General features: G+C 54.2%; 3 protein-coding genes across 3 annotated transcripts in view; 2 read left to right on the forward strand and 1 right to left on the reverse strand.

Moving 5' to 3' along the window:
• Nucleotides 1-6,960, forward strand: part of GFOD2 (glucose-fructose oxidoreductase domain containing 2) — a 35,144-nt gene extending 28,184 nt beyond the window's left edge. The window contains exon 3 of the mRNA XM_004690465.2: nt 5,400-6,960. Coding sequence (XP_004690522.1) covers nt 5,400-6,298 — 899 coding nt within the window. The 3' untranslated portion in view covers nt 6,299-6,960. The remainder of the gene's footprint in view (nt 1-5,399) is intronic.
• Nucleotides 6,961-10,659: 3,699 nt separating this feature from the next.
• On the reverse strand, nt 10,660-12,158 carry LOC101635339 (chromosome unknown open reading frame, human C16orf86). The gene is made up of 4 exons (XM_012730608.1): nt 12,054-12,158; nt 11,659-11,883; nt 11,147-11,393; nt 10,660-11,036 (listed from the first exon to the last, which is right to left on the reverse strand). Exons 1-4 carry the CDS (start codon nt 12,156-12,158, stop codon nt 10,660-10,662), a joined length of 954 nt encoding a protein of 317 aa, XP_012586062.1.
• Nucleotides 12,159-12,362: 204 nt separating this feature from the next.
• ENKD1 (enkurin domain containing 1) overlaps nt 12,363-12,428 on the forward strand; it is a 3,677-nt gene continuing 3,611 nt past the window's right edge. The window contains exon 1 of the mRNA XM_012730646.1: nt 12,363-12,396. The gene's annotated coding sequence lies outside the window, so the exon portion shown is untranslated. The remainder of the gene's footprint in view (nt 12,397-12,428) is intronic.

Below are 12,428 nucleotides of genomic sequence, written 5' to 3' on the forward strand. Positions count from 1 at the left end.
GTGCTTTAACCCGCTGCGCCACCAGGGAGGGCCATCTTCTTCTTCTTTTAATATTTATTTATGCATAAAAGAACTTGGGGTACAGGGCAGAGATGTGGGCGAGTGGCGGGAGCAGTGAAAGAATTCACCAGACAGAGTAGGGAGCAGAACAGGCAGACTGACTGAAATACACCACTAAGGGGAGCAGCAGGCGAGACAGGAGAAAGTGTGGGTCAACTCCCTGGCTGGGGACAGAACTCACTGCAGTGGCTGCTGTGATTTAACCCATTGTGCCACCAGGGAGGTCCATAGTGTTTCTTATTCTCATTAGTTTTTTCTAAAATTCATTCTTAGACTTATCCTCTAGAAAACACTTTTTATCATAACTCTTTCTGTGGCATCTTATTTTCTTGTCTTTTTTCCACCACAAGTTTCAATCTTAAAGCTTTCTTATGAATTCTTTAAAGGCGAAGGGAGGGTCCTTAATGTTTTCTTTCTCAGTTCAGAATGATTCAGAAAAATGTGTTTTAACGTGCAAAAGTATCCTAACATCTTTGCCATAGTTGAATATTTTCTTAAATCTGTTGCTGAGGCCTTCCCTGGTGGCGCAGCGGGTTAAAGCACAGTACTGAGAAGCTAAAGCCACTTCAGCATGAGTTCGATTCCCACCTGCCCCGGAGATGACCACATGGCGAGGCAGACCTCTCCTGACCCGCCCGCTGCTCCCCTCAGCAGTGTACTTCGTCGATCTGCCTGTTCTGCTCCCCTCTCTGTCTCTGGTGAAGCCTCTCGCCGCCCTTGAACCTCTGGCCTGTACCCCAGTTCTGTATGCACAAGTAAATAAATCTTTAAAAAAAAAATCTGTTGCTGAAAGGTGGGTTTCTATGCCCAGTTCTTAGCATTTTGTGCTTCATTAGAAAAATATTAAGTTTGCTAAGCTTTTTTCCCATGTGCTCTTGTGATAACAATAGATCATTCCCCAAGCAGCCTGACCCAGATAACTAAATCCCAAGAACTCCAGGCCCTTGGGCCGCCTTCCCCAGTCCTCATCAGGTGCTGCTCTCTGCCCTCACATCCCCATGTGGTGGCATTCTAATGAGCGCCTGTGTCTCCCACTGAGCTAGCTGTCTGAAGGTGGAGACCTTGCCCAATGTCCTAGCCCCCAGCGCTTGGCCCAGGGCCTGGCCCATGGCTAAATGAAGTCATTTGCAAATGTGCTCAGTCTGCTGGGGTGACCCTGCCGGCTAACACTGACCTGCACCCAGGAAAGAAGTGAGTTAATCATCTAGTAGCAGCAGCTGTTTGTTGTTTAAAAACATAAAATCCCTGGATCTTATTTTTTTTTCATTAATTTCTTTATTTTTACATATTTCACATCAGTCGCAGTCCTCAGAATCCCACCACAGCTCACCCGTACACCATCCGTAGTCCCTTGTGCTCTTCCCACCCTCATTTTGCTCCTTCTCCTTCCCCTGGAGCTTATAAAACACAAAAGCGGCGCTTCTTGGGCTGCCTGTCTACCTGCTGTTTGAAATCACATGTTGCGCCCCCCCTCTAGATGGGGATCCGGTGTCATGGGCCCAGAGCTGTGAGCCCTTGCAGTATGCTTCCGGGACAGAGAGGTGGTGGGGCAGCTTCTCTGAGCCTCTGCTGCCCAAGGGCACTTCACTCCTGGGCAGTCTGGGAGTCTGAGCTGGAGAGAGGCCTGGCAGCGTGAAACGCTCTGCTCTGTCCGTGCAGTTCCCTGGAGACAGAAAGCCATTTCAGCTTCTCTAATCTTTGCATTGACTTCCTAACAGGGAAGCTGGATAAACTTATCTAGCAGTGGCAGCCTTCCTCAGGCCCGACTTTGGCTCCCACACTGATCCTAATGCGCATGCTCTCCTATTGTTCTAGCTCAAGAAAGGAGGTCTTTCCCCTTTCCTTGACCTCTTGGGGCATGAAATGGAGCCTAGCTTTATCACCATCAGACTCCCAGCAGCCACAAAAGTCCTTTTTCTCCCCTCCACCCCCTCTCTCCCCACACTGCAGTGCCCATTCCAGGCTGTGCCAGAGCAATCACTGAAGGACGCATCCAGCTCTGAGACACAGGGTGTTTGCATCTGAGGACCTGATGTCCTTCCTTCCTCAGTCAGAGATCTGGACTCTACAGCCAGGCAACCAGATTCTCACCCACTACTGGGTTCTCTGTCGTTAATCTTGAAATCCCACTTGCGTGGGGAAGCATCAGAGACTCCGAGAGGAACACAGTGCGGGTGCTTCCTCAGGGTCCCCCTGCTGACACCTCCGCTCTCCTTTGGGCCTCCCCGCTCTGTCCACATGGCGCTCCCTAACCTGGGCGTGTGACCTTGAATATTTTCCTGTTGGCAAATTATTTTATTATTTAGGGAAGCACAGGAGATTTGAGTTTTGTCAAGTAATGAGATAGAATTCTGTCATAGGCTACAAATAACATCTTCTGTTCTACATTCTGGGGGTTCAGGTCTCAGACCCCCTCCATATGTACAAATGAATTGTTTTATGGGGTTCTTAATTGTTAGGAGTTAGCGCTAGAAGCAGAAAGTGAGGGGAGCTTAAAGGATTGACTAAAGATACCGGATTGTTCCCTGTGTTCTTTCTCAGGGTGAGAATTTCCAAGGGGTAGGCTGGGCCTGACTCTCAGAGAGGCCTGACAAATAGCACATATAATGGGAAAATCCATCCATGTTCATGCTGATATTAAAACTTTATTTTTCCTCCCCCAAACCCTAAAACTCTTCTCTTTTCTTAAAATACTGAACATCAAAATCACTAGCATGCCAAATGTAGCTTTTAAAAAAATAATAGTTTATTTTTACATCATTTTGTGCATTTTTCCATCTCAGTTGTAAGCTCCGTGGGCTTCCCTTTACCAAATCACCTGTGTGCCATCAGAATAGTCCAGTACACTTCCCTCTCCCCTGTTTTTGATCCCATTCCCCACTCCACCCCCGCAAAATGTCTCTGATATATGGCTATTCATCGTTATTATTTTCTAGCCTGGTCCGTTATACTCCTGCTATGACTGAAACCATCTGGTATTTTTCTTTTTCTTTCTGGCTTATTTCATTAAGTGTGATCTTTTCCAGCTCCATCCATGTTGCTGCAAAAGGCATGTGTTTATCGTTTTTGGTTCCATTGTGTATATATGTACCACATCTTTTTAATCCAGTCATCCACTTTTGGGCATTTGGGCTGCTTCCATGTCTTTCCAATTGTAAATAAAGCAGCAGTAAACATGGGGGTGCAGGTATCTTTTTGAATCAGTGTTTTTGTGTCTTTTGGGTAGGTACGTAGGAGTGGGATTGCTGGGTCACAGGGAAACTCCATGTTTAGCAGTTTGAGGAACCTCCAGACAGTTTTCCATAGTGGTTGCACTAGTTTGCATTCCCACCAGCAGTTCAGAAAAGTTCCTTTTTCTCCACTTCCTCACCAACATTTGTTGTTGCTAGTTGTTTGAAGATGTGCCATTCTCACTGGGGTGAGGTGGTATCTCATTGTGGTTTTAATTTGCATCTCTCTTATTACGAGTAATGTTGAACATTTTTTTTCATATGCTTGTTGGCCATCTGAAAATGTAGCTTTTTTAAAAAAAAAAGATTTATTTATGTATACCGGAACTGGGGTACAGGCCAGAGGTGGGGGGATGAGAGGACTCACCAGAGACAGAGTGGGGAGCAGAACAGGCTGTTGTACTGAAACACACTGCTGAGGGGAGCAGCAGGCAAGACAGGAGGGGGCTGCTGCACCATGTGGGTCAGCTCCCTGGCCGGGGATCAAACTCAGGCTGCATTACCTGGCCATAGCGTGATAGTGCTGTGTCTTTAACCCTTCACCACTAGAGAGGCCTAGAAAAAGTTGCTGCTTTGGGAGTCTTACAGTCTAAACCACAGTGGACCCTTTTTTTCTGTTTGTTTCTGGCATCTGCTGTGTCTCCCCCACAGTTGTGGTCATGATCTTGTCACCCACAGGGCAGAGCTGGGGGTGGTGCTTTATAGACACTGCCTCATCTGATTTAGTCATCTCTTCTACCCTGCAGGATAGATGTGATTCTCATTTCACAGTTTACTGAGGCCTAGAGATGTTTAGAACTGCACAGGGTTATTCAGCAATGAATGAAAGAACCAGCATTTGAACCCAGATGTCTGGCTCCAAAGCTTGAGCTCAGTACAGTGACTGGCCCTTCCTGAGCAGTCGGTGATCCTGGGACATCATGTCTGACAGCAGTCATGTCTGTAAACTTTCTCATTTTCAGTGTAGGCTATGAGAGGTGACCACAGTGATTCTGGCTCAAGGAGGTGGAAGCATGGAGTCACCATGAACTGGAAAGGGGAAGACCAGGAGGGAAGTAACTGGTGCTCAGTTTTGGATTCCACCCCCAGACCTGTCTCTACACATTTTCTCACTTTGCTTATCGGTCCGTGTGACCCCTCTGGCCCATCTTGTGGCACAGACCCAGAGCTGAGAAATGCAGCACTTGCCCCTCATGCTGCCTGGAACACCTGCTCCCTTTAACCCCGCTGTCACTCCCCTGTAAGCTCTCCCCTGATCCTCCCCTCTGCAGGGGAGAGTTGCTCTGTGCTCCCACCGGGCTTTAAGCATGTTCCCTCGAGAACCCCCTGATTTGGGGAATCGGGGTAGTGATGTTTGAGCCTCCCATCACGGGCATGTGTAGAGTTGAGTAATGGAGTAGCTGAGGGCCTTCACTCGTTCCCAGCTTGCCATCACTTGTGTGGCTCGAGGCACATCCACGAAACGGGTCCGCCTCTCCAGCCTACCAGTTTGAGCCGCTCTTCCCCAAAGAAACAGACCCAGTGCAATGCATTTAGAGAGGTAGATAGAGATCTAGTTTAAGGAGTTGTTTCTTACGATTATAGGAGCTGATGAATCTGAAATATGCAGGACAGGCCAACAGGAAATGCCAGCGAGAGTCTGGAGGCAGAAGTAGTTGAGCCTGGAGGAAGACTCGCCTCCTCTTCAGGGAGGCCCTTACTGTGAGGCCTTCACGGGTGTTGCTGGTGGGTAGTCTGCCCGAGGCCTGCTGCTGTCACTGTCAGGCTCACCTGGACCAGCCCTCTAGTGTCTTGGCTTGACTTTGACGGTCACCGCAGCCTAGCCACACTGACGGTGTGTAGCCAGTTCACCCACTGCTCCCGACGCCCCACTTCCAGTCTGCGTCTTTCCTTTCACTGAAGAACGCCCTCTTTCCCCTTATTACTCCTTAATAACTGTCCTGGTCACTGACTGGGTGCCATTTTCATCCCAAGCTGAGTGCCCTTTCCTCTGGTCAGAGGAGAGTTTTCCCGAATCCATCAGTCTCAAAGAGTGATTTGTTTCTCGCCCCACCCCCAGGGTGAACCCCCTGGCACTTCTTGAGATTTCCTGTCGTGTCTTATTCTCAGGAATTGGGAAGAATGTGGTTTGTGAGAAGGCGGCGACTTCGGTGGACGCCTTCCGCATGGTGACGGCCTCGCGCTACTACCCGCAGCTGATGAGCCTGGTGGGGAACGTGCTGCGCTTCCTGCCCGCCTTCGTGCGCATGAAGCAGCTGATCGCCGAGCAGTACGTGGGCGCCGTCCTCATCTGCGACGCCCGCGTCTACTCGGGCAGCCTGCTCAGCCCCAGCTACGGCTGGATCTGCGACGAGCTCATGGGCGGTGGGGGTCTGCACACCATGGGCACCTACATCGTGGACCTGCTCACCCACCTGACTGGCCGGAGGGCAGAGAAGGTGCACGGGCTGCTCAAGACCTTCGTGAGGCAGAACGCGGCCATCCGGGGCATCCGGCACGTCACCAGCGATGACTTCTGTTTCTTCCAGATGCTCATGGGTGGGGGGGTGTGCAGCACAGTGACACTCAACTTCAACATGCCGGGCGCCTTTGTGCACGAGGTCATGGTGGTGGGCTCCGCGGGACGCCTGGTCGCCAGGGGAGCTGACCTCTACGGGCAGAAGAACTCCGCCACGCGAGAGGAGCTGCTGCTGAGGGACTCGCTGGCCGTGGACGCGGGGCTGCCCGGCCAGGGGCCCCAGGACGTCCCCCTGCTCTACCTGAAGGGCATGGTCTACATGGTGCAGGCCCTGCGCCAGTCCTTCCAGGGGCAGGGCGACCGCCGCACCTGGGACCACACCCCCGTCTCCATGGCCGCCTCCTTCGAGGACGGGCTGTACATGCAGAGCGTAGTGGATGCCATCAAGAGGTCGAGCAGATCGGGGGAGTGGGAGGCTGTGGAGGTGCTGAAGGAGGAGCCCGATGCCAACCAGAATCTGTGCGAGGCGCTCCAGCGGAATAACCTGTGAGGCGGCTTGTGGGCTCCTGCCATGGGGCCCCGGGGCCCAGGACAGACCAGGAACGGGGATGGGAGGTCTTGGCGCTCACGCAGTATCTTTGATTTAACAAGTCCACTTGAGGTAGGGTCTGGGTGAGGCCACAGGTGGCCCTGGGAAATGGCCTCTCCAGCAGCTTGTTTCGGTCTGCTCATGTCCACACAGACAGGGCCGTGACGCCCCCGCGGTGGCCAAGAGGACGCGCCAGGTGCACAGGCCGAGCCGGGTCTCTGTGTCACACTGGTGAGCGTGGCCAGCAAAAGCTTGACTTGGGGGATTCTTGCAGCCTGATTTATGGTCCTGCCTAGATGAGAAAACAAAACAACGGCCAGCTTGGCCGATTCTTCAGGCCCGAGGAGAGAGACAAGCACTCTTGTTTCTAGACCCTTCCTGGGCTAGGGCATCTCAGGAATGGGAGGGCAGCAAGTCAGCCCTGAGCGATACACTGCTCTCCCACCCACGGGCTGAGCCCTTCTGCCTACAGGCTCCCCTTCCCTGGCTGGGCGGAGGGTGCGCTTCCCTACATGAGCTCTCAGGCTGTTGGCCCGGGGCAAAGGGCACCTGACTTGGCAGAAAGGAGGTAAGGGAGAGCTCCGGAACATCTGATAAATGTTAATAAATCAAAAATTATAGCACCATGGCATGTGGTTGTGGTGGTTTGGTTTCTTTAATTTAAACAAAAGGCTTCTCTGTTGCTGTAGTTTCTGTTTCTCTTTCATGCTCCTGCCTTGCCTGGCCCTGTGTCTAGTGGCCATACAGGTTCCTGCCCTGCCCTTCCTCAACTCCCCACTTCTTCCCTTGCGGCCATATCCCAGGAGTCCTCCAAAGAAGTCTTTACTCAGAGCTGGGGTTCAAGGCTTCCTGATGGAGACCTGTTGGCTCCTGCTTCAGGAGAGTGCTTGGTATTTTGCTGGGCTGAGGTTGGGAGGGTGGTGGGAGCAAGGGGTTGAGGGTTGGTGGGAGCATGGAGTTGTGGCCACAGGACCCCCCAACTCCCCAAAAGGGAGTTTGAGGAGGGGTTCCAGGGCAACTGGACAGGAGGAAGAGGAAGCTGGCGGGGCCGGACAGCCAGTCACCCGCCATGCTTTTATTAATGCTGTTGGACGCTGTTTCCCATGTCTGTCAGGGGTGGGCTGGTGAAGACGTGCCTCTTGTCCCCTCTGCCAAGGTTAACCTAGACCAAACTCTTCCCTTCTGCAGTAACCCCACTCTGCCCTGCCCTGGGCTCCTTGCCAGGACAAGACAGACTCGGGGAGGCTCTCTTCCTCTTGGCTCCCTTCTTTGGGAATCACCAGGCCTGTTTTTCTGTGTTGTCCTGATTTCAAACATTGTCCTCGTGAGATGAAATAATAGTGGCTTATGCTGGGGTGTGCTCCTTGCATGCTGGGGTAGACACTTGTTTCAGTTAACATCCAAACCACTCTGAGGTATAACTGTAAATACTCCCATTATTCAGATTGGAATACTGAGGCAATGGGGCAAAGTTACTTGCCCCATGTTAAGTTGTAACTGACAGCACCAGAGACTGGTCTGTGCCCTCTGACTGCAGAACCTGACGTGACCCTGATCTACTCTCTTCCCAGCAGTTGTGGATCCCCAGTGTCTGAGTGCCCAGATCATGCCCCTCTGCTCAGGTTCCCACCCCGGTGACTGCCTCCTCAGCCAGAATCTCAGCCTCGTTTGAATTGGGACTTGGACGGCAGAGAGTCCCACCTGGCACGATGCTGGTAGAACTAACAAAGGGGAGGCCACCCCTGCCTTCTGGGGAAGATCAGCTCCCCTCCAGGTCAGTCCTTTTGTGTTTCTAGGATGTTGAGATCACTCCCAAATTTAGGAATTGAGCAATAGAACACCTCCATCCACTGTGCATCTTGTGGGTCAGTCCCAAGTCAGAAATGAGGGGATTGCCTTGCCTTGAGGTGGCCCAGATGTCTGGCCATGGAGTTCTGCGCCCCCCCACCCCCGTTTTGAGAGCTTGAGAGCTGATTGGTTCCATCCTTGTCCTGCAGCGCCCCCTTCTGGTGGGAATCAATAGCAGCTCCCAGAACTTGTTTCCCAAAACTCAGGATCTTCCTTGTGTCAAAGTAAAATGTTTTCCAGACCAGACACAGAGCAGTTCATGTTTTGTTACAGCTACCAGGAAAAAAAAAAAAAAAAAACAACTTCCAAACAAGTGTTCCTTATTTTCCAGACCAGACACAGAGCAGTTCATGTTTTGTTACAGCTACCAGGAAAAAAAAAAAAAAAAACAACTTCCAAAACAAGTGTTCCTTATTTTCCAGCCCCGCACTGCCACCAGATCTAGCCTCACACCGCAGCAGCCTCCCACAGCCCTGTCCCCAAGCCCCTTGCCCACTCCGCCCTTCACACTGCCCAGGCAGAATGTCGGGCCAAGACCCCTCCGTGCCTTACACCGGTCCCCACCGCCACGCTGCCAGCCTAGTCTCCTGATGGCCTCAGTAGTCAGAACTCCCTGAAGGCTGTTACGTGACGTGCTTGTCTAAGCAGAGTGGGTGATGGTAACCGCAGAGAGGAACAGATCGCCACTACGGCTGGGAGGTTGCTCTGAGGGGAAAATGTTGCAGCCAGCTGCAAGGAGACAAGTCACAGAAGAGCTGAGAACAGGCTGTGGGCCAGAGGAGGCGGAGTGGCTGCCACTTGCCTCTGGGAGGAGGAATGAGGGGGCGACCCTCTAGCTGGCGGCTGAAGGAGAGGGTTTGGTGGCTTCTAGGCAGAGGGTATGCCAGGGGAAAAGCTACAGTAGAAGATGCCAGTCCCACAGAGGAGGTGTGGTCAACAGTCGGCACGGCCGCCAGGCTGCCAGGCTGGGAGTGAGGAAGGGTGTAGGCAGGGGGGGGTCTCAGCCTGACAATTCAGGGAGGCTGCTTGCACCCGGCAACCTGTGAAAGGCAGAATGGGGAAGGGACAAAGAACAGGGTGGGTCTGGGATGAGAGGATTTGCCTGCCGGGTGGGTGGGGTGCAATGACTTGTGCCTTGGGGCAACTGATTCAGCCTGCAGATGGCTCAACAGTGGTGACAAACCTGCATGGACATTAACTGCAGGCATCACTGGTGGCTGTGCAGGAAGCAGGGTGCCCTGAGTCTGCAAGGGACAGTGTGTACCAATGGCGGGGGCGGGGGGGAGGCATAAAGGCTTTTAGCAGTGTGGAGGTAAGAAAAGGCGCTGTGGGTCAGGGAGCTACTGAAAAGTTTCAAGGCAGCTGGGGCAAGAGGAGCAGAGTGCCAGAGGGGGAACAGTACCGGCTGGGGCGCAGGGGGGTGTGCAGCAGGATCACTGAGGGCTGGGGGTTGGGGACGAGAGGCCACAGGCCTCGTCTATAGATGGCCCAGGCTAGGGTGCAAACTGTGGGCTTCATGTCAGCCTGACAGGGTAGGTTCCCCGGCCAGGCTAGCTTGTAGGGGTCAACAAACAGAACAGAGCAGATCTGAGGTGACACCAAGGGATTTGGCTGGAATGATTGTGTGGGTGAAATACAGGAGGAAAAGACATCTGGAGGGAGGAAAAGTCATTTAATTCGGAATTCCCTGTATTTGAGGTGTCTGGACAAGCTGGAGGACCAGAGGCAGAGGGGTTTTAAAATGGCCAGCACTGGCTGCCTCTTCTCAAAGACCCCTGAGGGCAAGCGGCAGCAGTCTTGGGGGGCTCGGCCCTAGGAGGAGAGGGCATCACCTCCCCCACCGCCCCCTGCCTGCCAGGGAACAGGCCTCCAGACGCTGTCACCAGGCCAGGTGCTGCACTGAGGACGCTGTCTAGCCTGGCTGTGGTTTGGCAGTAAGCGGGAAGCATGCCAAAGCTGCCATTCTTGGGGTTGGCAGAGGGATTGGGCCACCTCGGAGGGGGATCACAATGTTGGGCCCCTCAGCCCAGACCCAGTGCAGCCCTGTTTCCCAGGAGACCCGTGACCTGGCGGGCCCTTTCCCTTCTCCATAAGGTTCCTCCTTATCTCCACCTTCTCCCACCGTGACCTTCAGTTTCAAGTGGGGAGCCTTGAGCCCAGAACCAGACTCTGTCCTTACAGATTCGGTTCATTTAGGTCAGGGTGGACCAGGAATCTATTTTTTGTCGAGTTCCTGAGTGATCCAAATAACCAGTCAGCCTTCAGCCCCAGGCACTGGGGAATTTTATGCCCTTTCCAGTCTCTCCCTCTTCAGGCTTCTTGCTTGGGGAACCACAAAGAAAATAAAAACATTTATTTTCAACTAGTGCAAGGTTCCAAGTGGGGACCCAATTTCCCCTCACCCCGAGGGCCTAGGTGCGCAGCCCGCTGATGTCCAGACCTGGAGGGGGGAGGCCAGCACGGGGGCAGGACAGTCACTTGTATTGAGGAGAAAGCGGGGGTACGGGAGGGGCAGCACAGACGCTCAGCATCTTGTCGATATCCACCTGGGTTGACTTATCCACCTCAGCCTTGAGGTGGCCGCTGACTCCCAAGTTGGGCAGCCCCCCAGGCTCCTCTCTGGCCTCCTGTCCCTGGGTGGGGCAGGGCACAGTGAGGCCTGAGCCCAGCTCACCTGCGATGGGCAGCAAGACCTGTAGTTGCTCCACACCCGCCTCCTCGGAGGCCAGGGCCAGCTCCGACTCGGGCTCCATGTCCACCTCGGCCTCCCTGTCCCCCTCCCCCGCCTGGTTCAGCTCAGGATTGCAATAGTTGATGTACTGGTACAGGGGGCGCAGGCGCTGGGCCTTTCCTGCAAGGGCCGGGGGTAGAGCAGGGGCTGGGGTACCAGGCTGCGTCATGTCAGGGGCCGAGCAGGCAGGAGTGGGGGGTGCGGAAGGGAGGCCCAGGGCTGCCACTCACGCTCCAGACCCAGGGTTTCTGAGGGTGCAGACGCTGTGCTGGCCACGGCTGGGAGCACTGGGGCCCCCAGACTCTTGCGCTTCTTGGCTTTTTTGTGCTGTTTGGCAGTCGGTGAGGTCTCACTTTGGCTGCCCTCTGGCTCCTCCCTCTGCAGCGGTATCCCCGCTGGCAGCTCAGCTTCAGTCCTAGGATGGGCTTGGTGGCTAAGCCCTGGGAGGCTGGGGGACCAGAGCCAGGGACAGGAGGCCTGAGGAGCCAGCCTCAAGCCCAGGGAATAGCCCTGCCTACCCGCCACCCTGGGCCCAGGATCTTGTCCCTTTCCTGGTCAGTGAGGCCCAAGGCTAGACAAGTGCCAGGAGCTCATGGAGATCTTGAGACTCCCTCCCTCTCATGTTCCTTACAACAGGGCTCTTGAGGGACAGAAAAGGTAACGTGAGGGACTAGGAACCCCAGTCAGGTGTGTTTCCACCCCAGACCTGCAGCTTTTCCCTCTGGAAGCCTCCTCACTTGACTGGCTTCCTCTTGGGACCATGACTGGGCCTCACAATGGAAGTCATAGGCCGAGGGCCTGTCTCCTCCAACGTCTCCACCTCTAGCTTGAGCCTCTCTTCCTCCAACTGCAGTCTGCCCTCCTGGAGCGCCGGCTCTGAGGCTGGACCTGTGGGGCACTTATCTTCACCCTGGGTCCAGCAGGTCTCATGGGCTGGCACCAGGCATTGGTCTCCTGTCACAGGACACTAGAGGTGACAAGGGTAACTGGTCACTAACCAGGCAAAGGATGGAAGGATCAGTCATTAGACACCAAATAGGATGAAAGGCACCAGCCCGTGCCCCTCCCCTTTGGCATAGCCTGTCCTGTAAGGTAGGGGGCTGAGTCGCACAGTGTGGGCCCCCACCCAACAGTCACCTCAGAGCTCTGGACATGGCCATCCATTGCCTCCCCGAGCTGTGGTGGCCCCGGGGTCTCCCCCTCTTGGGCGCCTGGTCTCCTCTCAGACTCTGCTGAGTCCATGACCGCACAGGGTCAGGGCGTCCGAAGGCTGCTTGGGGAAGGCGCCTGCCGTCACAGGCAGACTGGGCCCCAGGCAGGAGCCTGACTTGGTGGGCAAAGAAACTGACTGCAGCGGGAACTACAAGCCCCACAAGACTTTGCGCCAAGGGCATTGGCCCCTGACCTGAGGTGCGGAAATCACTGTTGCCTGGCAACAGGAAACCCGTCGGTTGTAGCTGCAAGCGGCCAAACTGCTCGTGTGAGCCCCCTGCCAGGCTTTTGTGGGGGAGG

Source organism: Condylura cristata, unplaced genomic scaffold (assembly GCF_000260355.1).
Source record: "Condylura cristata isolate star-nosed mole 26May11 unplaced genomic scaffold, ConCri1.0 scaffold00028, whole genome shotgun sequence".
Taxonomy (NCBI): domain Eukaryota; kingdom Metazoa; phylum Chordata; class Mammalia; order Eulipotyphla; family Talpidae; genus Condylura; species Condylura cristata.

Coding starts and splice junctions, on each gene's coding strand:
- LOC101635339 (XM_012730608.1), bottom strand. CDS start 12,158: ATGGACTCAGCAGAGTCTGAGAGGAGACCAGGCGCCCAAGAGGGGGAG. Junction 11,884..12,053: donor GCCATGTCCAGAGCTCTGAG/GTGACTGTTGGG, acceptor TGTCACCTCTAG/TGTCCTGTGACAGGAGACCA. Junction 11,037..11,146: donor AGAAACCCTGGGTCTGGAGC/GTGAGTGGCAGC, acceptor CGGCCCTTGCAG/GAAAGGCCCAGCGCCTGCGC.